At 38.3% G+C, this 27,919-nt stretch overlaps 1 protein-coding gene across 1 annotated transcript in view; it reads right to left on the bottom strand.

The window, feature by feature from the left end:
• Positions 1-352: 352 nt before the first annotated feature.
• SPINT1 (serine peptidase inhibitor, Kunitz type 1) overlaps positions 353-27,919 on the bottom strand; it is a 32,404-nt gene continuing 4,837 nt past the window's right edge. Inside the window, exons 2-10 of the mRNA XM_081935792.1 lie at positions 13,933-14,087; positions 12,155-12,290; positions 10,702-10,872; positions 9,964-9,990; positions 9,050-9,175; positions 7,114-7,161; positions 4,968-5,138; positions 3,464-3,520; positions 353-2,819 (exon numbers count right to left, since the gene is read on the bottom strand). Of these exons, the coding sequence (XP_081791918.1) occupies positions 2,611-2,819; positions 3,464-3,520; positions 4,968-5,138; positions 7,114-7,161; positions 9,050-9,175; positions 9,964-9,990; positions 10,702-10,872; positions 12,155-12,290; positions 13,933-14,087 (1,100 nt within the window). The 3' untranslated portion in view covers positions 353-2,610. The remainder of the gene's footprint in view (positions 2,820-3,463; positions 3,521-4,967; positions 5,139-7,113; positions 7,162-9,049; positions 9,176-9,963; positions 9,991-10,701; positions 10,873-12,154; positions 12,291-13,932; positions 14,088-27,919) is intronic.

The following is a 27,919-nucleotide window of genomic DNA, read 5'->3' as shown; positions in this document are numbered from 1 at the left end:
TTATCTGTGGACAGCCATTTCTTTAGTAGTAAATGCTTTCTGCTTCTTATGCTCCTAATTCCCAACTAGTCCAACCAGCTGAAATCATGCGTGCCCTTCCCTTCTTCAGTATTTTGTCCCAATGTACAGGAAATGCTCTCCAACCCACAGTCTCTCAAGCCTAATTTCAACCTATTGATGTTGACATGCCATTGTACCATAGAGTTACTAAAGGCTTGTTTTTTTGAATTATGATAATTTTGGAGCTTCTTCCTTTCTCAGAGCACAAAGATACCAGCAAGATGCTAAGCCTTTCTCAAGCTGGCAATAAATACTCTGGAGCTGAGGGGAAAAAACTGATCAGGCAAACAAGTTGTAAAGAAAATATTTTATTAAAAATTTCACCGTCAGAGAAGGAATTCAGAATTTGAGGGCTCAGAAAGCAGTAAAGAGGTACAGAAAGGGAGGGAGTAGGTAAGAGTTGACAGCCGTAACAACGTGGAATAATCAAGCCAACTACAAAGCACAATGAGTAATCTCTCGTCTCTTCCCCGTAAGGCACAATGACCAGCTCTGTCATTTCCTTCCCCACCCCAATTTGCGATTTCTCATAGATGCTCAGCCAGTTCTACAATATGCTTGAGGTGGTTTGGCCCTTGGAGCAATTAACAGCTGTCTTCCCTTCAGATAATTCCCTAATAATCATTTATCCTGTTCATTTTCTGCGGACTCTTCAGCTTAGCCAGCAGAGGTTTTACATCCAAGCAAAGAATCCTTATATACAGTACATCAATAAAACAAAATCTCATGACATCTACAAAAAAAAAGGGATATAAACAAAATAATCATCTCATTTGTATCATAGAGTATGTCCAAAAGTTATGTACAACTTCACACAGAGTGGATAGGAGAATCCTCACTGGCTTCACACGCTAACCTCCTGTGCTATATAGACAGAGAGGAAGATGATTCAAATTCAAAAGCAAGATTTGGATTTAACAGTAATATTCAGCTTTGCTTTTGGATTTTCAAGAAGTCAGGCAAGAGCTGGGCAATCCACTATAATACAAGCCAACTACAGGTCAATCTGTCATATATTCTTCCACCATTGTGAAATACTTCCTCCCTTTTTGTTCCTGGGAAGATTAACTGCCCTCAGAAATGTTTGACATCACATGTAAACTTGCCAGATTATGGGAGTGATCCACAGTGACCCCAAAGCATAAGCCCTTTATGGAAACAGCTTTCCTTCCACGCATAAGCAAGTTCAGGGGAGTTCTCTATGCATCCTAAAATGATCAGAAATCAAGAAGTGTAGCCTGATCAGCTATTTTGTTTTGAGGATGTTTTTGAAAAGAGATGGAGAATTTATTCCAAGTATCTCTATCCATAAAGTGAATCAGTACTCAGGCATAACTGTAAATTATCAGATGCCATAAAACGTAAGATAACAATTTACAAACTGGGGTGTCGGTTAAAGTGGGAAGAGGAAAGAGATTAAAATATCTTACCTCAAACAAACAGGAAGGTAAACGAAAACATCACAAGCATCAACCTATATATTTCATACAACATATTTGTGAAAAATTGGGACAAAGCTGTATTCTATCTCTATAAATTCTGAGCAACACCTGCTACTTTCTCTATATTTAAGGATGGCTGTGCAAGAAGCAGAGTCTGTCAACTTTCATGACTCTCCTTTTGTCCAAGGATCTTGTGAAAATTAGCTCTGAAGAAAAGCTAATTTTGAAACTGCCCCTATATAAGAATACTATTTAACTACTTAATGAAATTGTATAGTTGGAGACAAATTAGAAAATGAGGAATGTCAACTTTTCTGTCACACTTTCATTCTAAAAATAAATAGATATGGATGAAGAAATCAAAACAGCAATATTAAACTAGAAATGATAACTAGAAGGTAGGGGAAATCCAGAAGAGAAAGGCAGGGCCAGATTTTCGGCCATGACCTACTTTCTGTTTCCTCTTATATGCATTCAGATCAAATCACAACGTTGGTCTGTTTTCCATTTAGCAATAACCTAGATATTTGGAATAGATGAGATAAGCTCAGGCCTCAGCACAGACATTAATAGATTTGTGAAAAGGATTCCACTTTTACTTAATTAGTCCATCAAAGTATTCCATCAAAACACAAGGTTCAAAACTGCAAAACTTTTTGTACCAGTTAAAACTCACAGAGGGTGGCTTTAAGGCAGCATAGGTCCCCCCTCCCTCTCTCTCTCTCACACACACACCAATGAATTTTGTGGGAAGAAGAATCATATTCACCAGATTGAACTATGGTTCCTTCAATAGATATAACAAGTCCTTAAACTTAAAATAACCTTCATTATAGAACTCAGGGAAACATGAACGCAAAATGCCATCCATGTAGTATCAGAGCGGGCTAATCTTCTGGTCACTCCTTGTAACCTTAGAAACTATCACAGGATCAGGACAGGTAGAGCTTATAAGCAGCTAATGGATAGTCTAAGGAAACATGGAAAGAAAGGAAGGAAAAATCCTTCAATAGATCCCCTCACCGCTCCCCCACCCCACCCCACAAACAAGTATTACAAGCAGTTGGCAAGACTGTCCTTCCCAAAAATGGAGGGTAACTCTACAAAATCAGATGGGCTTTGTGGTGCTGTTGTACACCAGATGTTCTGTGTCTTCAGCAGTTGATAAGACAGAAGAAAGAGTGGAATTAGCCACAGTAGGGGACTGACGACGTCTTCGATAGGTTTTTCGGTTCTTTAGGAAGAAGTAGCCGAGGACTGCCAGCACTATCATGATGCAGACACCGAGAAGCACAGCAACGGCCACTTCAAAAGCACCTATGAGAGATGGAGCAGGAGTGGGAGATGGACAGAGAAAATCATGATTATACTGAAATTGTTAGAATGCTTTGCTATGCAAAAAGTTTAAGATACGTTTTTGCTTTATGCAGGCTGCTCAATCCATTCAGAAACAAAGTAAATACTATGTTTGTAGGACGCTTCCTTAAAGTACAGGATCAGCCTAAATTAGGTCACCTTAAGAAAACTATAATTATCATGTAACATTCTTAGATGTGCACACCTGCTGACGTGATACATACAACAAACTGGGGGTGGAAAGGGAAATGCTGGTCTTAATACAGTTTCAAAAATTGCTGCGCTTTGATATCTAAATTATACCATAGCCCACAAAAACAAAAACAAATATGTTTTTATGGGGGGAAGGTTAGAAAGAATTCTTGAGCCAATATTTTTTGTGGGAGCAAAAGTGCAAGTTATGTAACATCTTATTTCCCCATTTTCCATAGTTTTTAATTCTTTAGTGGTAATGCTTTGTTATCAGTAAAATAAATCATTTTATTTAGAAGCACGTCAAACTTCTTTCCACCACCCAAAAATTCCAGGCAAGTTGCTGTTAAAAATAAAAATCGTTAACAGCAGAAAGCAGGGACTCAAGAGTTATTTGGAATGCTGTTACATACTTAAACTAGCTTGTTGATATTCGTATGCTCTCCATCTCTCACCAATCATATCTTCTTCTATATTAAAAGAAAATACAAGATTATGTAACAATGTTCAGAATAATGGAGACAACAATGTACTTATATTATGATGTTACTAGTAGTTGCTTAATAGTTACTATTAAGTAACCATCCCCAGGAGGGCAGGGGAGACCCAAGGATACCATTGTGCCCAGAGAAGATTATTTATTAGTTCGTTAGTATTTATTTGTATCTCGCCTTTATTATTCTTACAGGTAACTCAAGGCAGCAAACACATCCAATATACCTTCCTCCTCCTATTTTCCCCAAAGCTCCCACCTTATGAGGGGAGTTGGGCTGAGTATGTGTGACTGGCCCAAGGTCACCCAGCTGGCTTTCATGCCTAAGGCAGGACTTGAACTCATGGTCTCCAGCTTTCTAGCTGGTACGTTTGCCACAAGACCAGGCTGTTGTAATAATCAAATTCATATAGGCACCTATTTCCCCGAAAGGGTATTATGGACAGCAGGCCACAATAAATAAAGCATCCAACATAAAAATGATAACATCCAAATGCTCACAGTAATAAATAGCATAAAAACAAAAATAGTAATCCTGGGTGGATAAAATTGGCATTCTTAGTAGTTGAGACCAAGGCAGATCTCTGGCCCCCAGCAGACCCCAGGCCTACCAGGATCGCAAGATCTTGACAGCTTTATGGAAAGTCAAAATGGAGACATCATTTCTCCTGATGTCTACCAGGCTCCTGGCCCACTTGACTTTTTAAAGAATTTTTTAAATTAATGTAATTAAATAAAAACTAGCATAAAATAAAGGTAAAGGTTCCCTGGACATGAATGCTAGTCGTTCCTGACTCTGGGGCAGTGGTTCTCAACCTGTGGGTTGGGACCCCTTTGGGGGTCGAAGGACCCTTTCACAGGGGTCGCCTAAGACCATTGGAAAACACATATTTTTGAAAAAATACGGAAAACATAAAATAATTTTATGGTTGGGGGTCACCACAACATGAGGAACTGTATTCAAGGGTCGCGGCATTAGGAAGGTTGAGAACCACTGCTCTAGGGGGTGGTGCTCATCTCTGTTTCCAAGCCGAAGAGCCAGCACTGTCTGAAGACGTCTCCGTGGTCATATGGCCGGTATGACTAGATGCCGACGGAGTGCTGTTACCTTCCCACCAAGGTGGTCCCTATTTTTCTACTTCCGTTTTTACATGCGTTCAAACTGCTAGGCTGGCAGAAGCTGGGACATCTAACGGGTGCTCACTCCGTTACGTGATGCTTGGGATTCGAACCACTGAACCACCGAAATGCCAATCTTCTAATCGACAAGCTCAGCATCTTAGCCACTGAGCCACCGTGTCCCTTAAAACTAAAAACTAGCATGCTGCAAAGCAAAACACCAGCCTCTAGCAACAATACTACAGAGTGCTATAGAAGTCTCACTACAATGATTTAAAAAAACTTTTAAAAGATTTTCTTCTTACTTGTGATACCGCTACATGCTTTCAAACACGTTTCTTCCTGTTCAAAATTATTTTTGTTGCCTTCACAGCCTCCATAGGTGAAGCGACCACACTTCTCAGAGAAAGGGTTGTAGTACCAGCGAGATATACTTTCTTCACATGGTCCAGTGTCGGGCGTATTTACGCAATAAGCTACCAGAAAGGAACAAGAAATATTGTTAGCTATTAATTAACTGTACTCCCAATTCTATTGACCTATCATGATTAAGTATTTGATTATTTGATCATTAGCACTCAGAGAATTGGCCTACCACCTGTGTAGCACAACTAACATTAAAACTTAAAATGTATGACAGATAATCCTTGACCTATAACCAGTTGTTCAGTGATCTTTCAAAGTTACAGTGGTGCTGAACAAATGGTAGCTAGGACCAGTTCTTGGAGTTCTGTTTGTCCCAATCAGGTGACTGAGATTTGGGTGCCTGACAACAGGTTCGCACTTTCAACCAGTTGCTTTTGACCCTGCAATCACATGAACATCATTTGTAACCTTCCCTACAGGCTTCCCCAGAAAGTCAATGGGAAAGCTGGCAGGGTAGGTAGCAAGTCACTGGGGAAAGTCTCCCCCACTCATCCTCTAACCCCTCTGCCTTTGCACCATGCAGACCAATAGTGTATCCCTACACACCCATCTTGACATGTCGTACTTGTCACAGCCACCCCGATCAATGCTTCTTGCACACATCTTTGCACCCTTCTAGTCCCAGGTCTTTTGCACACCCTTGCACACCATTTGTAAACTCCTACACTCACACTCTCCCTCATCTGATACCAGTCATTCACCTGCCTGCTGGCTTCCCCACTGACTTTGGTTGTAGTAAGCCAGCAGTAAATTCTCTTGCCTTAACAATGTCCATGGGATTCAGTTAACAATGGCAACCAGGAATGCAAAAATCGCTGTTGCTAAGCAATGCAGTTGCATTTTACAGTGCACTGCTTGGAAACACATGTTCCAGTTACAATTGCTATCATAAGTCAAGGTCTATTTGTATTAATTATAATAGAAATAGTAATGATAATAAACATATTAAATTTATATGCTGCTTGACCCTTGGTGACTCTAAAATTTAAATTTTAGAGAAATACTTTACCTTGCACCATTGTTATAATGGTTATTGTTCTTTTGCAACAGTTAGCTAATCCTAAACATTACAGGATGAAGGCCAGTTAACAAACATTCAGAGAATGTTTCATCTTTTTATACAACTTACCAAAAATTATTTTAAAAAATATAACAACAACGATTAACACTATTAGAAAATGACATGGTTTCATGATTTCACTCATTGTGCTGATGTGACAAACTGTGCACTCCCCCTCTGGCAAGTATGATGTGCCCCAGGTGGCCTTTGGGGCTTATGAACTTGAAACGAGGCTATGGAAGATCTCAGGGCTACCAAGTCCTTCTCAGGTGCTAGGAAGATCTCCCTAACGCCAGATTTGCACTTGAGGCTTCACACATACTATTTGGAGTCTTGGCTAGGACAAATCCTGATTACAACTAACAGAGCCAATTAAAGCGAGTATAAGCTTAATTGTAACAATGGATTGCTATTGTTACTTTTTTGTAACAAGTTCTACTTATTAGTGGGGAATATCTGTAGCTTGGGCGTATGATGGGAGTAAAAGTTCATTCATTCTCCAAATTTGTGGGTTAGTTTCCAAACATTTAGTTACCAGGCGAGAACGAACCTTCACTCTCATTACACAAGACTGCCACAAGCAAATTTACTACATGTCCATATTTATACTATACTTTACCTTACAGTTCCACAATTTTTTTGTCTTTAGCTATTTTAACTATCAAATTGTGCTACTTAAAGCAGATCTGTGTTTATAGAAACATGATGCTTTAAAAGACTTGACTGTTGGACAATAGCCAATTGAGCATATCTATTGATGTGACAGATTTCCCAATAATAAAAGTTATTCAAGATTACACTCAAATATGTCCAGAGTAGTTAATTCCTTAACAGAATCCAGTTCAAATTCTACATGAATATAGTCATCTTATTCAATTATATTTGGAGAAATGCAAACATAGATTTTTAAATGTGTTAAAATTTCTTTCAAGTGTAATTCTTCCTGTATTTTATAACATACTTACTTCTGTTAGAACTATTGATTTTCTGTAACTTATTGAATCCTTGAATATCTAAAAGAGACAAAGAGCAGACCTCAGAATGATTTACAGACATAATTTTATTTGAAAATGGAAATTATTCTTATGAAGTGACATATTTTAAAATCATTTTTGTCTGGTCATTTGTTAATTCCACTCTGCCTCTATTTCTTTACCTCATTTGCTAATCTGCTTTAGACAGAACTAGGTATATTTAATACTAAATTTTAAAACAATATTAAAACAATATTTGAGGCCAATCAATCCAAGGATGATGTAAGAAAAGAGAAGTTTTATAATAATAATAAATGATGCAAATATTCTACTTTATTTTGCAGAACATTAATTTGCTGTTTTGTTTTGCATAATAAATAGATTACATTTTCTTTCTTAGAATAGAAAGCTATGCATATTTAAATTCAAAATAAGCTATTCTGACCTCTTAGGAAGCTCTCCAACCTTACCAGAACTGTTTTGAGTTAAAAACAATCCTATTTCAATCTCATAGCCAAGCCAGAACAGCTTCTCTTCAACATAACTTCAAACTTATACACACACATATGTGCACATTAAGAGGTGCACTATATATATTATCTTCTCCCAGGTAAATTAAGAGGCCAGATAACACTAAAGTCCTATCCAACAGCCCAACTACATTTTCACAGTAGCCTTTAGATGCCCATCAAAAATTGAATAGAAAAAATGTAAGTCATTGTTGGATTCGCTATTAATTGAAGAGTCATATGTTTGGAGTATACCATATTTTTCAGAGTATAAGACGCACTGGAGCATAAGATGCACCAAGGTTTTGAAGAGGCATTTTTTTTAAAAAAAGTAGGTAGGTAGGGAGAGAGAGAGAGTAGTTAGGTAGGTAAGTAGATAAAGGGATAGAGAGAGAAATAGAGAGAGAGAGAGAAATACAGTAGGTAAGGGGAGAGAAAGAGTGTAGGTAAGTAGGTAGGTAGGTAGAAGGATAGAGAGAGAAATAGAAAGAGATAGAGAAATACAGTAGATAGGTAGGGAGAGAGAGTGAGAGTAGGTAGGTTGGTAGGTAGAGGGATAGAGAGAAAGAAATAGAGAGAGAGAGAGAAATACAGTAGGGAGGGAGGGAGAGAGAGAGAGAAATAGAGACAGAGAAATATAGTAGGTAGGAAGAGAGTGAGTAGGTAGGTTGGTAGGTAGAGGGAGAGAGAGAGAGAGAGAAATTCAGTAGATAGGTAGGTAGGGAGAGAGAGAGAGTAGGTAGGTAGGTACATAGGTAGATAGAGGGGAAGAGAGAGAGAAATACAGTAGATAGGTAGAGAGAGAGAGAGAGTGTAGGTAGGTGGATGTTTTCAGGTGTATTTATCCATGTGCTTGAGAAGGAAATCGCTGACAATCTGCAGACTTTGTTCCTGCTGGCACAGCACTTGATCAATGTAATTCTCATCAATCAGTTAAAGAACTTTCCAAAAGAGGGGAAAATTTTTTTTTGCACTCTGCAAACCTACCCAAAACGGCCCATTTTTCGCAAAAATGCCCCCCCCTTTTTTTAAAAAAAGGCATGAATAGCCTTGGGGGGGGGCTTGCAGAGTGCTCTGGGGGGGGCAAAAAACGGCCCATGTTTTGCTCATTTCTGCCCTCCCCAGTCCCCAGGAGTGCTTTGAAAGCCTCCATAAGGGTATGCACAGTCATTTTGGTGAAGGGACGGGGCTTCGGGAGGCAAAAAAATGCTGTATTCGGTGTATAAGATGCACCCAGATTTTCAACCTCTTTTTTTGAGGAAAAAAGGTGCGTCTTATACTCCGAAAAATATGCGTCTTATACTCCGAAAAATATGCTACTTAAATTTAATTTCTTGTAGTGAGCAGAGTTGGACTCAGTGGCCTTCAATTCCATTTCTATTTTTATTATTCCAAGAGTTTAGGGGTCACCAACTTACATGAATCACAAGATTTCTCATCTGACCCATCTCGGCAATCTAGAGTCTCATCACATTCCAGAATTTTATCAATGCAGCAGCCATCTTCACATTTGAAATAGGCGGGTAGGCAGTTTCCATTGCATGCTGTATGAGAAACATGGGTTAGTTCACAAGAGTTCTCAGCAAAGATGATTTATCTTTGTGACATTCTGGTAAAAAGATGTCTTTCTTCCTTGGGCACAGCAGGAATAGAGTACAGATAGGCCTCGAGTTACAACAGTTTGTTTAGTGACGGTTGCAACAGCACTGAAAAAAGTGGCCCATGACTGTTTTTCACACTTGCTTGGCAACTGACTCATATTTTATGATGGTTGGAGTGTTCCAGGATCATGTTGAATCTTTTGTGACCTTCTAACAAGTAAAGTTAAGGTGTGGCTCAGTGGTTAAGACCCTGAGCTTGTTGATCAGAAAGGTTGGCAGTTCGAATCCCTAGCTCCACATAATGGAGTGAGCTCCCATTACTTGTCCCAAGTTCTGCCAACCTAGCAGTTCGAAATGCAAGTAAAAAAAAAAGGAACCACCTTTGGCAGGAAGCTAACAGCGTTCCGTGCACCTTCGGTGCTTAGTCATACTGGCCAGAACAGTGTTACTAACTTAACAACTGCAATGATTCACTTAAACTCCGGTGAGAAAGATCATAAGATGGGGCAAAGCTCACTTAACAATTGTCTCACCTAGCAACAGAAATTCTGGGTTCAATTGTGGTTGTAAATTGAGGAATAATTGTAGAAAAGTATTTGCAAGTGCTTCAGTGCAGTGCTACAAAAACACAGAGTATGATCTCAACCAAAGATGTACCACTAAAGCTTATGTCAGTAAGGAAGTTCAAAAGAAGTTTGAATGCTATCATGGAAAAGTACAGAAGAACTTACTTGGTTCTTGGCGTTTTTCAACAGCACCTGAAAAGAAGGAAATTAGGGTGAGAATATTGTCCTTTCAATTTTTCAACTAGCTCTCATCAAAACATTCAATCCAATCACCTTACAAATTCAGTTTAAAAAAAAAAAACAAGAGGGATTAGAGATCTGCCAATCCAGGAAATACAAACCAAATCCTTTATATACTTTTCTGGTATGCATAGAAGCATACCAGAAGCATACATCTAATGCATAGAAGCCACTTCCAATTATTTCTCCAACACATAGAAACATAGTGGAGGCAATACTTTTCATTCAATCAAATGCCAATCGTATGCTTCCCTGTACTGGTATAAAGAGAAAGTATCCCTGATTGTATAGCCTCGCACAGCCTTCTTCAACCTGATAATGCCCTCCAGATGTTGAGTGATAGTTAATAGTTGCGGCCCAGCCTTGGTAATTGGGAATTTATGTGGGTTTTAGCCCAGCAAACCTTAAAAGTTCCAGTTTGGAAAAGTTTGGGACCTAATAACTATGTATTGAAAAGCATGGTTTTTTTGTTATGGGTGATTTGGGGCACTATGGTTTGTTTACTCAATAAATCATGATTAAAACATTAGAATGAAGCCAGCCAAATCAGCCTAACTCGATTAAAAGTTATAAGATTGAGTAGTGTCAAAATAATTCTGAATTGGTTAGGTTTCCCCGCTTAAATCTCTAAAATAGAGAAACAATATCTTCTAATATACAAACCTTGAACGTTCTTGCAGGCAAGATCACATTCCTCTTTTCTTACATAATTGTTCTTGTTGGGATTGCAGCCACCAAAAGTGAACTCCTGACACTGCTCTACTTCCGGATTGTAGTACCAGCGACGGAAGGCACCTCGGCAGCGTCCCACTTTATAAGGAACCAAGCAATGATCTAGGAGGAACAAGGAAAGTGAATTCTGACAGTAAGGGTAAGAGAAGGCATAAATTCTATTCTAGCCTATTTCCCCAGATTTTACGGTGTTGTCAGTTGGAAGAAAGAGGGGAGAAGGCAGCTGTCAAGGAGTATTCTTCCAGCAGAATCACTAAATATATTTTAATAGCAAATATGAGATATCAGTGCCCCCGGGGATTTCTTAAGGTTATCTTACAACAGAATATTAAAAAGCCAATAGTATACCAATATGTCTAGCTATCCCCAAATAAAAGCTTTGGGTCTTTCTTGCCATTTGGTGGGGAAGGGCTAGCATTGGTTTTCAACCATAACACACAGTACAAGTAGTATTGGGTAAAATATTCATGCTCCATTTTTCTTTTTATATATATTTTGTAATACCCACACACACACATATATATATATATAAATGAAAATTTATATTCATATTCTTCTTACAAATATAAAATAAAGAAAGAAGTAACAGATTTCATGGGGAAAACAGGGAAGAGCTTTTTGTTGTTTTTAAAATGATGGTGGGAGGAACTTTAACAATTCTAAGAAGTAATTGCATTTTTCTTGGTGTATAAAGGCTCCTGACCTAAGATACCACTCCAATCGACACCATTTCAAGAGCAGACTATTTGGCTATTCATCTGCCTATCTGCCAGACTTACACTATTCCATATGTGGCTACGTTGGAGTCAGTAAAGGAGAGAACAAAGCAGGAAAGAATTACATTCATCGGAATCACTATCAGTATGACTGAATATTTTCCTGAAAGAGAACCTCAGAGACTGAAAATCCATATGTCTTTGGCAGTCATTAATAGGTTATTGCATAGAGTGCTGCCTGGACATGGTTCACAGCTACCAATTCCAAATTTAGGGACACAGAATGTTTTAGGCTTCTTAAAAATGTCCTTAAACATATTTTAGGGATTAATGTACAGTCTACATATTTTCTACCTCAAAATGTTGGTAATCTATGGCACCAATTTTTTGTAAAATGTTATTAGCACCAAAAATCAGATATAACATTGTTAAAATTGTGAATAGCTTTGGGGCTATTTTCTTGTGTTACTAAAACATTGAAAAGCTAAAGAGAATATTAACTTTTTTTAAAAAAAGAAAAGTTTACTATCCTTCTTAAAAGCTCACTTTTATTGTTTCCATACTTGTACCCTATACGACTCCTGAGTGTGATCTTGGCTGGCAATCTGCAAAAGCTAAATTGACACCTTTTGATTCCAGGCTAAAAAGTGCATCTACACATGACTTACCTACAGTCTGATCAGAATTAAGTACAGTGACAGTGATGTTGATGGAGTGTTGCTGATCCGCAGTGTCTGTTACAGTGAATTGGAAGATGTAAATCCCTTCATTCAGATTTGAAAGCATCATAACATCCTTCTGTTTCTGAAAGTACAAGAAAAAAAAAATCAGACATAAAAATGACCTAAGCAAAAACAGGTCTCCTTAGTTCCCCTCATTTTAGAGTTTATCTATGTAACTCTGAGGGTTGATCATCAGAGGTGGTATTTAGCCGGTTCGGACTGGCTTGCCCGAACCAGTAGCGCCGAACTGCGGGTGGGGGTGCTCACCCGCCCCGGCTCAAAAACGTCCTATGTAGCCTCGTTTTTAACGCTGCATGCATGCATGATTTCTTTGAAAAAATGCTCTAATATTTTTGGGTAAATTGTTTCGATGTCCTTTGACTTACATCATTTAGATGAGCATTTCCCCTAACACTGAAATTGTGTAGGCAATAAATGTTTGTGAAAGAAAGAAAAGGAGAGGAGAGGGAAAGAAGAGAGAGAGAGAGAGGGAGGGAGAGCTATCATATTCCTCCTCCCATCTTTGTACTTTGAATCTCTCCCAGTTATGTAACATACACTATATTGCCAAAAGTATTCACTCACCCATCCACATAATCAGAAGCAGTTGTGAGCGAATACTTTTGGCAATATAGTGTACTTGCTTACATGGGAAAGGGACTAAAGCATTGCTTTGATGCGGAGCACTTGTCAGGCATGGAGATGCCCAATACAATTATAATTAATTATTCATGCATTAGTCTTGATGTGTTTCAGTCATATGAGAACTCTTCATGTACATACATTATGCTGTTCTATCCATAAACTCTCAGAAATAAGAATATGTATTTAGATTAGATTTGACTACATTAAATCATGTTTGCAACTTTTTAAAGCTGATTTTTTTTCAGAACTGAATACAGAAATAATCCATTGTCCAAGCTCATAGTGGTCATGATGATGGAATTGATAATGTTTACAAAAAACTTCAACAACAACTAAATTAGCCAGTCTATAAAAAGATCATCTTTGTTAAGTTGCAAAAATGTACATGATATGAGAAGCCGGCAGAAAATTTCAGCAGCTCCTTGTTGAAAGATGTAAAAGCATCTGGAGGAATAAAGATAGTTTTTTCTATTACATGGATGGAATGCATTATGGGACGCTGTGCCTCAGTGGCTAATATGCTGAGTTTGTCGATCAGAAAGGTCGGCAGTTTGGCAGTTCAAATCCCTAGCGCCATGTAATGGAGTGAGCTCCCGTTATTTTCCCAGCTTCTGCCAACCTAACAGTTCGAAAGCATGTAAACATGCAAATAGAAAAATAGGGACCACTTCGGTGGGAAAGTAACAACGTTCCGTGTGCCTTTGGCATTTAGTCATGCCGGCCACATCACCATGGAGACATCTTCGGACAACGCTGGCTCTTCGGCTTTGAAACAGAGATGAGCACCGCCCCCAAGAATCGGGAATGACTAGCACATATGTGCGAGGGGATCCTTTACCTTTAATGTATTATCAGAGGAAAAAAGTCCTCATCTCAAGTGTATCACATTCTCTACTATATAGTCATGCTAATTCCAAGGAATTTTTAAAAAAATCATCAAGTATTTTATAATCTCTATATTATCTTAATAACAATGTGAAGTTTATTTTTTTCTTATACCCAATATGGCTACAGTGGCTTAAGTGGGAATTTTTAAATGCCCTAGAAGGGAATCTTAGTAGACTGTTGATATGCCTTACCTCCATTACTACTGAGGAATCACCAGAAAGAAGTGTCCATTCATAATTCACAATGCCATTATCATCAGTACTTTCTGAGCCACTCAATATTACTGGTTCATTCTTGGACTGGACCTTCACATCCATCCAGGCTTTAGCTTTAGGCGGCTGATCATCTAGTTTAGAAACAACAATAATCAGAATGCATTAATTTTCAAAAATCTCATAGGACGTAAACATTCATGTTGACCAACTTGACCAAGAACAATAGGTATTGCAATCCAAGGCAATTTTAGTGAAACCACATTAAACATCAGCCACATTCTTGAGTTTCTCATGTGCTGTAAAAATACAAAACAATTCAGGGGCAGGGGGCTTTCAGTTAAAAACAAGCTGATAAAATATACAAAAAGTGTTCTTTAGTCAGTAGCTCCAGAGAGATAGATGCTTGCTGTCACTTAGCAAAATAAACATTTGAAATGTTCAGGAAACATATAGAAGGACTCGGTAAATCCCAAACATGGCTTCATGTTACATACTTTTTCTTTTTAAATATGCAGAATACCTGACATGTTCAAACCGAAGCCATAAATTATTACAGAGATGTAAGAGCTATTGCTCTATGGCAGGGGTGTCCAAACTTGGGAACTTTAAGACTTGTGGACTTCAACTCCCAGAATTCCCCAGCCAGCATAGCATAGCTGGCTGGGGAATTCTGGGAGTTGAAGTCCACAAGTCTTAAAGTTCCCAAGTTTGGACACCCCTGCTCTATGGTAATTCTATGGATAAAGAAACGTAGTTCAACAGAATCACTAAGTCTAGTCATTCAGAACTTGGCAAAACAGGTTTAAGAGGCTCAAAGTAGGAAGGAACAAAACTTTCTGTGCATGGGAATAACTTTTTAGGATGGTCCATGCCTAGACCAACAGCATGTCTCATCCAGGCAAGGACTCAAAAGATGTGTCTTCTGGGGGGCAGCATTCTAGGATGGGAATCCAGTGTGGAATGGATAAGGCTATCAGCAGTGGCTAATGAGATAAAGAAAGGTATAGGAAGATTGGGGAAAGATGGTTGTGCTGGCTGTGTATGTGACGAACAGAAAGAGACTGATAGGAAGAAAGATGAAGAGAAGACCAAAAAAAAAAAAGCTTTTCCCATTCAACTTATCTTGTAAGACCCTAAGGTTTGCACTTTAGCTGAAACCTGAAACCAAACTGTTCTGAGTTTTGGCCCAGCTAAGCAGTAACCTGTCCAGATTAGTTTGCTTGAACAATAATGTTCAAGCAAACAAAACAAAACACACATTTTTTTTCAAAGCCTGAATTCAAAGCAAAATAAACCATTCACTCAACCGAACGTATTTGGCTAACAGTAGCAAGATGCATGACACTGGGCCAAAGATACAAATTAAAACATAGGTAGGATAGACCAAGTGGATGTCGTCTGCTGTTTTCAAGTTGTCTCTAGGAAACGCTTAGAGCGAACTTGGCTTCGGAAATAGTACTCTGGCTGGTACCCTTGTTCCATCTCTTGTCCTATAAAACACCCATGAGATCAATTAGTGGTGACCACCTGTTCTCAGTGTTCAATAGGTAAACTTGAACAAATAAAGCTCCCTTATGAGGGTGCTCAAAGTGCTATGAATCTGGAAGAGCTGTGACCAGAATAATGCCTGCCAGGTAAGAGCTTTTATGCATATGCACCTAACATCATTTAGTGGTATATCTTATGACAAGAAATAAGAGGAAAGAAGATTGTAAGTATGCCCAATAAAATAGCATACTGTGATGAAACAGATGCAAGATCAGGTTTAATCAGGTACTTCATTTTAATCATATCACTTCCATCCTTGCTTCCGGGAGACTGTCTCTTCCTTTTTCCTTGTTTCTATTAAAAACCAACTGAAGGTGATGAAGGATACCAATTTTAAAAACAGAGAGAGGCTAGATTCTTCAGCAATGCTATTATATCAAATCTATGTCTTTTCTTCTTTCATTCCGTTTGAGCATAGAAAAAAAGAAATAAGATACTGAAATATCAGTCTTAGATCCTATGAAGACTGATACTGTATATACAATGTGATGATATCACATGTGATGATATCACATATACCGTATATGAAGTCATGTATTTATCTATTTAAGACTGTTGAATCCATTTTTCTCCACTAAAAGGCATCATTCACAGAGATTGCAAGCTAATGCCTCTTACAGCCAAACACTTTACCAAGGAATTTCTGTCTGTAGAGTAAGGCTGTTGTTTAATGATCAAACTTTACCAGACTCATAAATGCCAATAGCTCAACTGGCTACTTCTGTAGCTGCTTTACCTCTTACAATACTGATCAGACTGTTGAACATATGGAAATACTGTACTCATTTTCTCCTCTACCACTGGTTTCTGCCACACCCATCCTCATTTTTTGCCTCCCACCTTGTTGACTTATACCAGTTGCAGAGATTAATGGGAAGTTCAACCTACAGAATTCAAGGATTGAGGCAGTCTTGTTACTGCTTAACACAGAGTTGAAGCCTTTTAATGGTCATAAGTTTGAGGACTAGTCATAAGTCACTTTGTTCAGCATTGCTGTAACTTTGAACAGTCATTAAACAATGGTTGTAAGTTGAGGATTACCTAGAGATAATCATGTTTGTGCTAATATAAATTACAATACAATACAATAGCAGAATTGGAAGGGACCTTGGAGGTCTTCTAGTCCAACCCCCTGCCTAGGCAGGAAACCCTATAGTATTCCAGACAAATGTCTATCCAACATCTTCTTAAAGACTTCCAGTGTTGGGGCATTCACAACTTCTGGAGGCAAGCTGTTCCACTGATTAATTGTTCTAACTGTCCGGAAATTTCTCCCCAGTTCTAAGTTGCTTCTCTCCTTGATTAGTTTCCACCCATTGCTTCTTGTTCTACCCTCAGGTGCCTTGGAGAATAGTTTGACTACCTCTTCTTTGTGGCAATCCCTGAGATATTGGAACACTGCTATCATGTCTCCCCTAGTCCTTCTTTCTATTAAACAAGACATACCCAGTTCCTGCAACCGTTCTTCATATGTTTTAGTCTCCAGTCCCCTAATCATCTTTGTTGCTCTTCTCTGCACTCTTTCTAGAGTCTCCACATCTTTTCTACATCGTGGCGACCAAAACTGAATGCAGTATTCCAAGTGAGGCGTTACCAAGGCATTATAAAGTGGTATTAACACTTCACGTGATTTTGATTCTATCCCTCTGTTTATATAGCCTAGAACTGTGTTGGCTTTTTGGGCAGCTGCTGCACACTGCTGGCTCATATTTAAATAGTTGTCCACTAGGATTCCAAGATCCCTCTCACTACTATTGAGCAAGGTACCACATATACTGTACCTGTGCATTTTGTTTTTCTTGCCTAAATGTGGAACCTTACTCTTTTCACCATTGAATTTCATTTTATTAGATAGTGCCCAATGTTCAAGTTTGTCAAGCTCCTTCTGTATCTTAAGCCTGTCTTCTGGAGTGTTGGCTATTCCTGCCAGCTTGGTGTTATCTGTAAATTTGATGAGTTCCCCATTTATTCCCTCATCCAAATCATTGAGTAAGATGTTGAAGAGTACTGGGCCTAAAACAGAGCCTCGGGGTACTCCACTGCATACTTCCCTCCATGTAGATGCAGTTCCATTGAGGACTACACGTTGAGTGCGGTTGGTCAGCCAGCTACTAATCCATCTGGTGGTGATGCTGTCCAACTCACATTCTTCTACTTTATCTAGTAGTAGGTTATGGTCTACCTTATCAAATGCCTTATCAAGTAAACTGTATCGACAGCATTCCTCTGGTCCACTAATTTTGTCACTTTGCCAAAGAATGCAGTAAGATTAGTCTGGCATGATCTGTTTTTGACAAACCCAGCAATGGATCAATTGTTTCCTTAACCTTTTTCTTGTTTTTAACTATTAACTTTTAGCTATTACTATTAAACTGTAGGATAATTATTAATTTCCTATCAATCAAACTTGCTCAGGTTGTTTGAAGAGATAAACAGTACAATTCTGATAATATTTAAGGAAGGTTTGGTAGGATTTATGACAATAAGTTGGCATTTGTATCGATCCATTTCTCAGAGAACTGTTTACCAGAAACTTCCCAAAAGAGCTTTAACATGCTATATAGGAGATCCTTGACTGGAAAAATTGTGCAATTAATTATTTTCCCTAGCCAATCAGGAAATATACTGTTGTCCAGACTTCAGTATATCTGACATCATCCACAAATTTCCCAGACGACTGCCTGGAAATTAACTAGACAATTTTCTACTGTATTCTAACTTTCCTCCAAGGAATGTCAACTATGACTCTTCTACCGTAAGCAGCTAAAGGAAGTTGCTCGTAACAAGTAATCTTAAAATCCTTTGCTTATTGTAAATGTTTTGTTCTTATATTAACTCTGCTAATATTTAAATGGCTTATCTGGCTATATAACTGCGGGGGTGAGGGGTAGGGGAGATGTCTACCTTTTCAAGTATTTCAGAGATTCTTATAAAACATCATACACATATCAGCCCCAACTTCCATTATTCTACTTCAGTTCCCTATGCAATGAAAACAGCTGTTCTGAGGACAAGACTGTAGAACACTCAAGGTGGCAAACAACATTAAAAGACAAATGAAACCCACTTCAAAACCTACAAATATTTAAATTGTAAATTTAAAATGGAAGCATTTAAAATCTTCAAGAGATGGGAAACTCTTAGGTTTTAGTCATTTCTGGACTATTCTTTTCCAAACAGCTTCTGCTACATAATTCCACAAATCAAGCCATTTGGATACCTATAAAAGCTTTGTTCTATAAACAGAAAGCAAATTACACTTTAGAATTAGATCAGGTCTTCTATAAAAATGAGCAGTCTACAATAATTCACTGAGACCCATAATCATAAAGACCTGTTAAGTTCTTCACAGAGTTACACCTTTTCTCTACACCTGTATAAATGCTTCTTCCACCTAGGGCAGCACAAATTTTATCTATGGTAAATCAGAGAATGGTACCTTTGCCAACTGCGCACTTCAACTCATATTTATGAATATTATAAATGCAGATCTAAGATTAGCTTTATGAAACTATCCAATTATTTCCTGCTTTGGTTCTTAGCAACAATAATTAATTCACAGTGGGTTTTAACCTTCATTAAGCACTCACAAGGTTAGCTTTGTTTGAATGCTTTTAAGCACAAGGCTTTATTGTGCAGTTGACCTGTCTTCTGAAAAAGAAAATATTTTTATGTAAATAAAAAAACCATTCAATGTTCACCCTAGTATTATGTGTTACTTCATTCTTCTTCCAAAGAAAACTGATTTTTTTAAAGGCAAAATTGTTGACAGGTTTCATTAGGAGACTTCTTGGTTATTGCAAAATGTCTTCAGTAAATCCACCAGTGCCATATCACAGTAAAATATTGTAAAACGTGCATTAAGTGCTCCGAATTAGTGCCTTTTCCAAAACTCTTGTTATGTAATCAAATTAAATGGGCTGGGTGAAATGCAAAGGAATGCAAGTTCTGAAACAATAGTGACCAAAATCTGCAGCCCTGAGGTATACCTATCAAAAGATAGTGACAGCATCTGAGATTTTCCAAGTAGCTGGAGGATAGGTGAAAGAGATCAGTCCTTTGACAGTTGCATAAGGCATTTCAAAGGTTCATCCATTTGATCTGAATGTGACACCATGGCTACCACGGTCTGACTTAACTGCATCAACTGAAAATGTTTGCAGTGAGACAACACAGGGAGTGTTTTGCTACCTCAAAGGGCTTGATTCTGAAGAATGTGAACATTCCTGCTCATTGTGCAAACATTCTTTTCTCAGGTAAAATATTCTGGAGAATAGTGTTTGACTAGCTGTAAGTGGAAAAATATATTATCTAGCCAATTTCATTCTGAAATTGATTGTGGTTGCACTGACTAACAATTTGGTATAAAAGAGGAACAGGAAAAAAGTTCCCTTTTTTGTCTTTGAACTGTTACTGATATTCGATATAATAATTCTTCAGATCATTTGAAACAGCATTGTGGATTGGGATGGGTGATTCACAATGGTTCCCCTTCTATCTCCAGAGACGTTCCAGGTAGTGGTACTGGAGCAGTATTGCTCAGCCAAAAAGTAACCATAGAGGAATTTTACTTGGCAGCTGTGTGATATGATCCCATAGAAATCTATCCTGCTTCTCCAAGTTACTCAAAATGATGGGATGGCAAGTGATCAGATGTGTGTTTCCATGCGCCTACACTTTGAGTCAGTGTTCGTTCCTGGCAACTGCTGGACAAGTCCATGAAGTTTTCTTGACCATATTTTCAGAAGTCACCTGCCATTGATTTTTTTTCCTAGGGCTGAAAGAGAGTAACTTGCCCAAAGTCACCTAGCTGGCTTCGTAGAAGTCATGCTCTCCCAATGCTTTAACCAGTACATTAAACTGGCTCCAAATGATTAAAGATCACATTTTCAGTATGTATAAATATGCAAGTCTTCCTTTTTCAATCCAATTCTAGTGAACTATACAGCTGCTTGATAAATGCATGGGGATAGTGAAGGGAACCCCCTTCCTCAATCTAAGCCCACTCTAATTGTGTGAACTTCCTCTCCCAGAATTTTCAGAAGTAGCTATGTATACTGGTTGAAGAATTTGGGAACTGAATCTCCTGCACATTCATGAGTGACTCTAAATAAACTATCACACTTCACTGTTTGTAAAAAAAGAGGAAATTACCAACTTGCCAGGAAGTTGTTGTCTATGAAAATCGGAAGAACAAAAAAACCCCACAAAATGACTTGAGCTCTGCCATACTTCAAAGTCAAAATCTTCAAAATAAACCCCTAATTTAGCAGTTATATCAAACTGATGGCTTTTAGGGTAAAGATTGCTTGTAGGATGGTGTCACTTTGAAGCATTTTTCCCAATAACGCCCCCTCCTCAAAAGGAAAAAGTTCAGGGAGGTTATTGTTATAGTCACCCTGACCTCCAGTCTGACTAGATCCAGAACAAAACAATGAAGTCATAGCTAAAACTCTGGGTTATACAGCAGTACTCCCCATAAAGTTTTTCTAATCCCTCCATCTCCCCTCCTTCCCATATACCAAGGGGGGGGGGGAATCAATATTCGTATTTTACAGGGAAAGTGATAGAAGAAACATAATGGCCTATGATTAAGAATATCACTTATAATTCAGACCAAATTCATGTATCACACTCATTATAGTTTGCTGAATAAGCTATTATGGGCTACATACACCCACAATAAACTATAGTTTACAAACTACAATGGCTGGATTCATGCAGTATGCTAAGCCAAGACCAAACAAACACATGATGGCTTAAAATGGCATATAAACCAAGCTTTGAATCTAGGAATCAAATGAGTGCTGTACTGCTCTCTTAGCAGGCTAGCATTGATAGCTATTGCAGGGGCCCCAGTAGCTCACAGAAAATTCCATTTACTGTATCATGTTCCTGCTCCTGTTAAGGTTCTTAAATAGAGGAAGCTGCCAGTAGGTTGGAGATATAGGCCCAGGTTAGCTTCCTCACTCAACAGCCCATAGATGAGACCCAAATCCATGCTTGCTCTATTCTACCCCAGTATAGGAACAGTAGTACTTTTTCCTCATGGATTGATTAGAAAGAGGTAGAAGCAACACTTGGCATGAAAAGAAAAAGATCAGCCTTATTTCACTTTGAGCAGAAACTCTGTTTTGCTTCCCTTTCTACTCTGTTTATATAGACTTGATCTTGCTTCGAATTTCTGTTTTTGCTTTGCTCTCACACATCCTCTTTAGACAGAAAAAAGTATAGAGCAGGGGTGTCCAAACTTGAGAACTTTAAGACTTGTGGACTTCAACTCCCAGAATTCCCCAGCCAGCATGGCTGGCTGGGGAATTCTAGGAGTTGAAGTCCACAAGTCTTAAAGTTCCCAAGTTTGGACCCCCCTGGTATAGAGATTCCTAAATTCAAGTTTCTTTTGAGGGAGAAGACGAGCACTATTTCTTTGAATCAATGTATAAAGCTCAATTCTGTCTTCTTCCCTGCTCTTGGTCCATCCACGTTATTGTGATGCAATTGACATGAATTCCAATTTTATCCAGATACATAAATAACTCTTGAGCAATGATATGAAAAACATGATGGTTTCATCTTTTATATTTGACACAGATATAAAAAATATTTTAGATGAGGAAATGTTACCACCGCTTTGTGATCCATTTACAATTAGGGCATACCAAGTGAGGGAAGGTTGCTACTACAAAAACAGGGCAGGGCTCAGAAATCACATTAAACATGCCAGTTGGAACACTTGACCTACAAGATAAATAAAGAGGAAGTAAAATGCCATCTCAGCCTATATGGATACATCCTTTTCCAATATCACTAAATCACAATCTAACCATTTTTAAGATTTACTAACCCACATCTAGGCAAACGGCCCACTTTCCCCCCGTTTTTCTCCTACATTGTTTTCAGGACATGGGAAATGAGAAGAAATGCACTATTTAGAAAAAAAATAAGCAGTTAAGAAATTAGAGACAGATTAGTACAAAGACATCAAGAGAGGGGCCAATACATATTTACAAGCTGGAGTTTCTACATCAGTCTATATCAGGCTGCTTTTATCAATAATTCTTTTAAAATATTTGATGCCAGAAACATTTTCCAATCATTCTACTCATTTACTATGTGATATAAACTGAGCTCTGGGGTCTCTCTCTGTTTCATCCCACTGTGATGGAAGCTGGTGGCACCACTTAAAATCAAGCCTCTTTACATATCAACCTTCCCCTTCCTTGATCAACAAAGCTGCTCCTCTGTTCGTGGTTTGATCCTTGTAATGAGACATATAGAGACATAGGTGTCAGGGGGTTGGAGAGGGGCAAAAGTTATTTTAAGTGCATAAGGGGGCTGTTTTGAAAAGCAAGGAGAGTGGGGGGAAGGAAATAACTCGCTAAAATCACCACCTATCCATCCTACATTCACACATAGATGAAACTTACCAAAATACCTTGCAATATCTGATGCAATTTATATATTTTGCAATGTATTCTTTTTCTCTTTTTTATTTCTTTTCCTTTTTATCATGTTTATGCTAATATAAATTACAATACAATACAATAGCACAGTTGGAAGGGACCTTGGAGGTCTTATAGTCCAACCCCCTGCCTAGGCAGGAAACCCTACACCACCTCAGACAAGTGGCTATCCAACATCTTCTTAAAGACTTCCAGCGTTGGAGCATTCACAACTTCTGGAGGCAAGCTGTTCCACTGATTAATTGTTCTAACTGTCAGGAAATTTCTCCTCAGTTCTAAGTTGCTTCTCTCCTTGATTAGTTTCCACCCATTGCTTCTTGTTCTACCCCCAGTTGCCTTGGAGAATAGTTTGACTCTCTTTTCTTATCTCAGACAACCCCTGAGATATTGGAACACTGCTATCATGTCTCCCCTGGTCCTTCTTTCTATTAAACTAGACATACCCAGTTCCTGCAACCATTCTTCATATGTTTTAGCCTCCAGACCCCTAATAATCTTTGTTGCTCTTCTCTGCACTCTTTCTAGAGTCTCCACATATTTTTTTACATCGTGGCGACCAGAACTGAATGCAGTATTCCAAGTGTGGCCTTACCAAGGCATTATAAAGTGGTATTAACACTTCACGTGATCTTGATTCTATCCCTCTGTTTATGCAGCTGAGAACTGTATTGGCTTTTTTGGCAGCTGCTGCACAATGCTGGCTCATATTTAAATGGTTGTCCACTAGGATTCCAAGATCCCTCTCACAGTTACTACTATTGAGCAAGGTACCACCTATACTGTTCCTGTGCATTTCGTTTTTGTTGCCTAAATGTAGAATCTTACTCTTCTCACCATTGAATTTCATTTTATTAGATAGTACCCAATGTTCAAGTTTGTCAAGATCCTTCTGTATCTTAAGCCTATCTTCTGGAGTTTTGGCTATTCCTGCCAGCTTGGTATCATCTGCAAATTTGATGAGTTCCCCATTTATTCCCTCATCCAAATCATTGAGTAAGATGTTGAGTACTGGGCCTAAAACAGAGCCTTGGGGTACTCCACTGCATACTTCCCTCCCTGTAGATGCAGTTCCATTGAGGACTACATGTTGAGTGCGGTTGGTCAGCCAGTTACGTATCCATCTGATGCTGTCCAACCCACATTCTTCTACTTTATCTAGTAGTAGGTTATGGTCTATCTTATCAAATGCCTTACTGAAGTCCAAGTAAACTATATCGACGGCATTCCTCTGGTCCACTAATTTTGTCACTTTGTCAAAGAATTATCTAGTTTTGTTTTCTTTTTTTTTCTTTCTCACAATAAAAAAGAAACTTAAACTGTGGAGGACAGGCAATCAAAACCCTCTAATTAACAGGGAATGGAATAAATGATCTCTTGGAGCAATTCCTTCTTTTACAATCTGCTAATTTTTCTCCAGCGTAATTTAATCTAAAAACGTTTCCTTACAGTTCTGTCTCTAGTCTTTAGATGTTTATTTCTATGTTCCAAAAGTTCACCCAGTTCACAGACACTTCCAGCCTAAGAAAACAGCAGTAAGAATGTTTCCCGTTTTTGCATTGACAGCAGAATTCAAGAGATACAAAATTATTTATTTATCTTTTTATCTAATTTATAGAGCTGCCCATCTCACCAAAAGCCAGTCTGGGCAGTGAATAACAAATACTCCAACTGCAAAGAAATAAAACATCTAATCAAGTAGCATGGACCAGAGCATTAAAAACTTATTTTCTATCTTTCTGGGTTGGAATTACACACAAAATCAATCAGCCCCACTCTGGATTCTATTTGGAACAAAACATCCCAAACTCATTCATGCACAAACCATCCAAAACCAGCTCTTACATTCATGGAAGGTTTTAAACATCTGTAGACTTACTTTGAAATTGCTGGGACAAAATATAAAGAGAAAAATGACTTGAAAGAAAATGATTCAACATTCTCTCCTTCTTCATATGGTGTGTCCCAATACATACATATCAGAACTCTGCACAGTTACTTTATAATACAATCAAAAAAGATGCATACACAATATAACTTATGTTAGATTATTCTGCAACTGGGAATTCTCACAGCAGAAGCCCCTCCATGAAATGCAAATGTCTGTCTGTCTGGTCGGTTGGTCTGTCTATCTAGCATCTAGTAGGCATAAGACATAAAGTCAGCAAAGAATTTAGCCTAATATTTTCCCTCACAAGCTAATTTTTGAAAGTAGTGTCATAAGAAAGCTCCCACTTGCAGTCTAGGGCCCCAGGTTTCCAAATGGGGCCATCCGGAGATTCTGTACTACTCTTCCCCAAACTTGGATTGTAACTCCCACCCAGATTACCAAGCAATGCCATACTCTGTCCCAATTTAATATTTTAAAATACATTGCTCCTGTATGGCATTTTGACATTAATTTTATTTTATTTAGGTAGTTGGTGACAATGCTTGATGGTAAGTGGTGTTGGCACTGTCAGACATCCTTGTTGCCACCTGCAAAAATTTAGCCCAATGCCATTTGAATATTATATCTATCCTAGAAATGGACAGCACTCTATTGCCGCTAAAGGCAGCTAAGGGTGCTCTGGGCAGGCCCCATGATCCCTCCGACTTCTTACCACTGCTTCCTATTCCACTGTATCTGCTTCCTGGTTTTGCTCCACCTTACCACATACAAAGGAAATGAGAATATATGTAAAACAGACTCAGTCCCTAGAAGCAGAAAAGTATTGAGATTGTGATGGAAGGAATAGGGAACCAAGGGAACATTTAACCGTATTTTTGTGTTACAATATTGACAAAAACAGCATTCTTCTGAGAGGCAATTGCTTTCAGTACCATGGCAAGAAGAGAACATTAAATGCCTCCAGCACATGTTATTTTGACTTCTAAAGCATCGGTATAACTCACATTTACACAACTGATGCCAAATTGCATTCAGGTAGTTGTCTTGGGATTGCTTGTGGTTCTTGTTTGTATTTTAGGTAAATTGGGGAAAAATACAATACTGGTCAAGCCTGGGGCCAAGGCTAAGGAAACCCAAGGTCAAATTCAACTCAAGTGAATAAATGGTTTAGACTAGTCATGCTCTCAGTTCAACCTACTTTCCTGGGTTGTTGTTGTTGGGGGGAGGGAATTGGATCAATTATGTATATCTTACTTATGTTCCTGGAGGAAAGATAGCAATAAATAAACATAACAGAAGAATAAGCTCTTACCCAAGACTGACACAAAAGCTGGTGACATAGTGTCATGACTGCATCTCTCCTATCCCAGCTTCATGAGCTGACAGACTGACATTAGCCATGGGGGGAGCGGGGAAGCAGGGGAGAGGGGAAGATTGCACTGTAAGGAAGAAGGGGTGGAAAGTAAGTCCAGCTGAGCTGGCGGGGGTGGGGGGAGCTTCAGACAGCCAAGGTCAACTATTGATATGCAGAGAAGAGAGAATCTGTTTCCTCAACACCATACAAGCACCTAACTGGACATTTACAGATAACTTGGGGATGGCCGGAGGAGGGAGAGAGGAAAGGTTACTTTGCATTGTTTGCACAGAAAATGTCAAATTCAGCTTATACTACTTCTGTAACCACTTAAGCTTTAATAAAGTATATCCTTAGCAAAAATAAATGGGCAGGAGTCTTTCTTTGCTAAATGACTGTGTGATGGTTGACACATAGACTTTAACAATTTGTAGACAGGAAATAAAAAAACCTAACAATTTCACCTCCTGCCCATCCCAATTGTGGTCACTAAATAAGGATTACTTATATTCTCAAATGCTGTTAGCTATGATTGTTAGAAAAAGCGGTAACTCAAAGTACACAAATTTGTCTCCAACTTACCCCAAGCATTCGTAAGACAATTACCTGAATGCAATTTGTTATCTATTGTATGAATATAATTAACACCTACTGTATGCTTTAAAACTTGGAGCAGATCAGATGTCTCTAAAAGTTCCAGGAAAATCAGAAGAAAAACCTAATGCTAAAATCACAACTAGATAAATGAAATCATCTTACGGTTCAGAGGTTTTGTTAACCCTGTCTACAACAAATGAACTCATGATGCTCTCATTATATCCTGTTCAAACAAACCATCTACTTTCTACATTATTCCCCACCTCCTGACCCAGTTCATCATGTGTCAGAGCTAAAAAAATTCATATATTCTTTGGCTACAATCCAAGAGCAATGCCTTGCCTTCTCAAATATGATTGATTCAACTTTCTTTCTTCTGCCATTCCAAGGCAACTAACGTAACTATAAAATTAAAACTAAATAAAGAACAAGAAAGATAAACAAATTGAAAACTGATGCAGACATAAATCCATGGTCTGCCTAGAAACTGATCAAAAATGGGAAGCAGGCATCAAGCAGATCACCTTAGGAATAGCATTATTTCATCTAGATGCCACCAAACTGAAGGGGCCATGCCTCACATTATGTATGATTTTTGTATACGTAGACAGATTCATTCGAAGCAAGAATATTATTTTAAAACAAGGAGAAAGTCGTGTGTCACAGTTCTTTATCCAAACACCGTTCTTCCCTGAGATCTTCCCCACTAATAAATTAGGTATTAAACTTGATTTGGTTACAGAGAAAAGTATAAGGCAATTATCTTTAAGCATGTCGTTCTTGGGCTAAAGTATAGAAAACCATTTTTTTTTTAAATTGCTTGGCTAGTTATAATGTGATAATAGAGCAGCTTACCTGTAGGTAATAATGAAATTATTTACAATAGGAGAAAGTACATCTGAATATTAATTTTAAGGTTGACTAAATAACAATGAAGATTTTATGGAAATTTTGTTGACTGAAAGTAACAAATACCGTTATCACGACATTCAATGGTAAGTTTATATAGTTTATATGATTTAACGATTAACAAACCTCTGTTCTTTACATTTGTGTTGTGTGTAGAAATTGCATTTGTACTTCAGGTTCTTTAATCCTCTAGAAATTTTCAAA

This window comes from Natrix helvetica, assembly GCF_964273705.1.
Source record: "Natrix helvetica genome assembly, chromosome: 1".
In the NCBI taxonomy this organism is placed as follows: Eukaryota; Metazoa; Chordata; class Lepidosauria; order Squamata; family Natricidae; genus Natrix; species Natrix helvetica.
The sequence above is the reverse complement of the archived record's forward strand: the minus strand, read 5'-3'. Positions and strand labels throughout refer to the sequence as shown.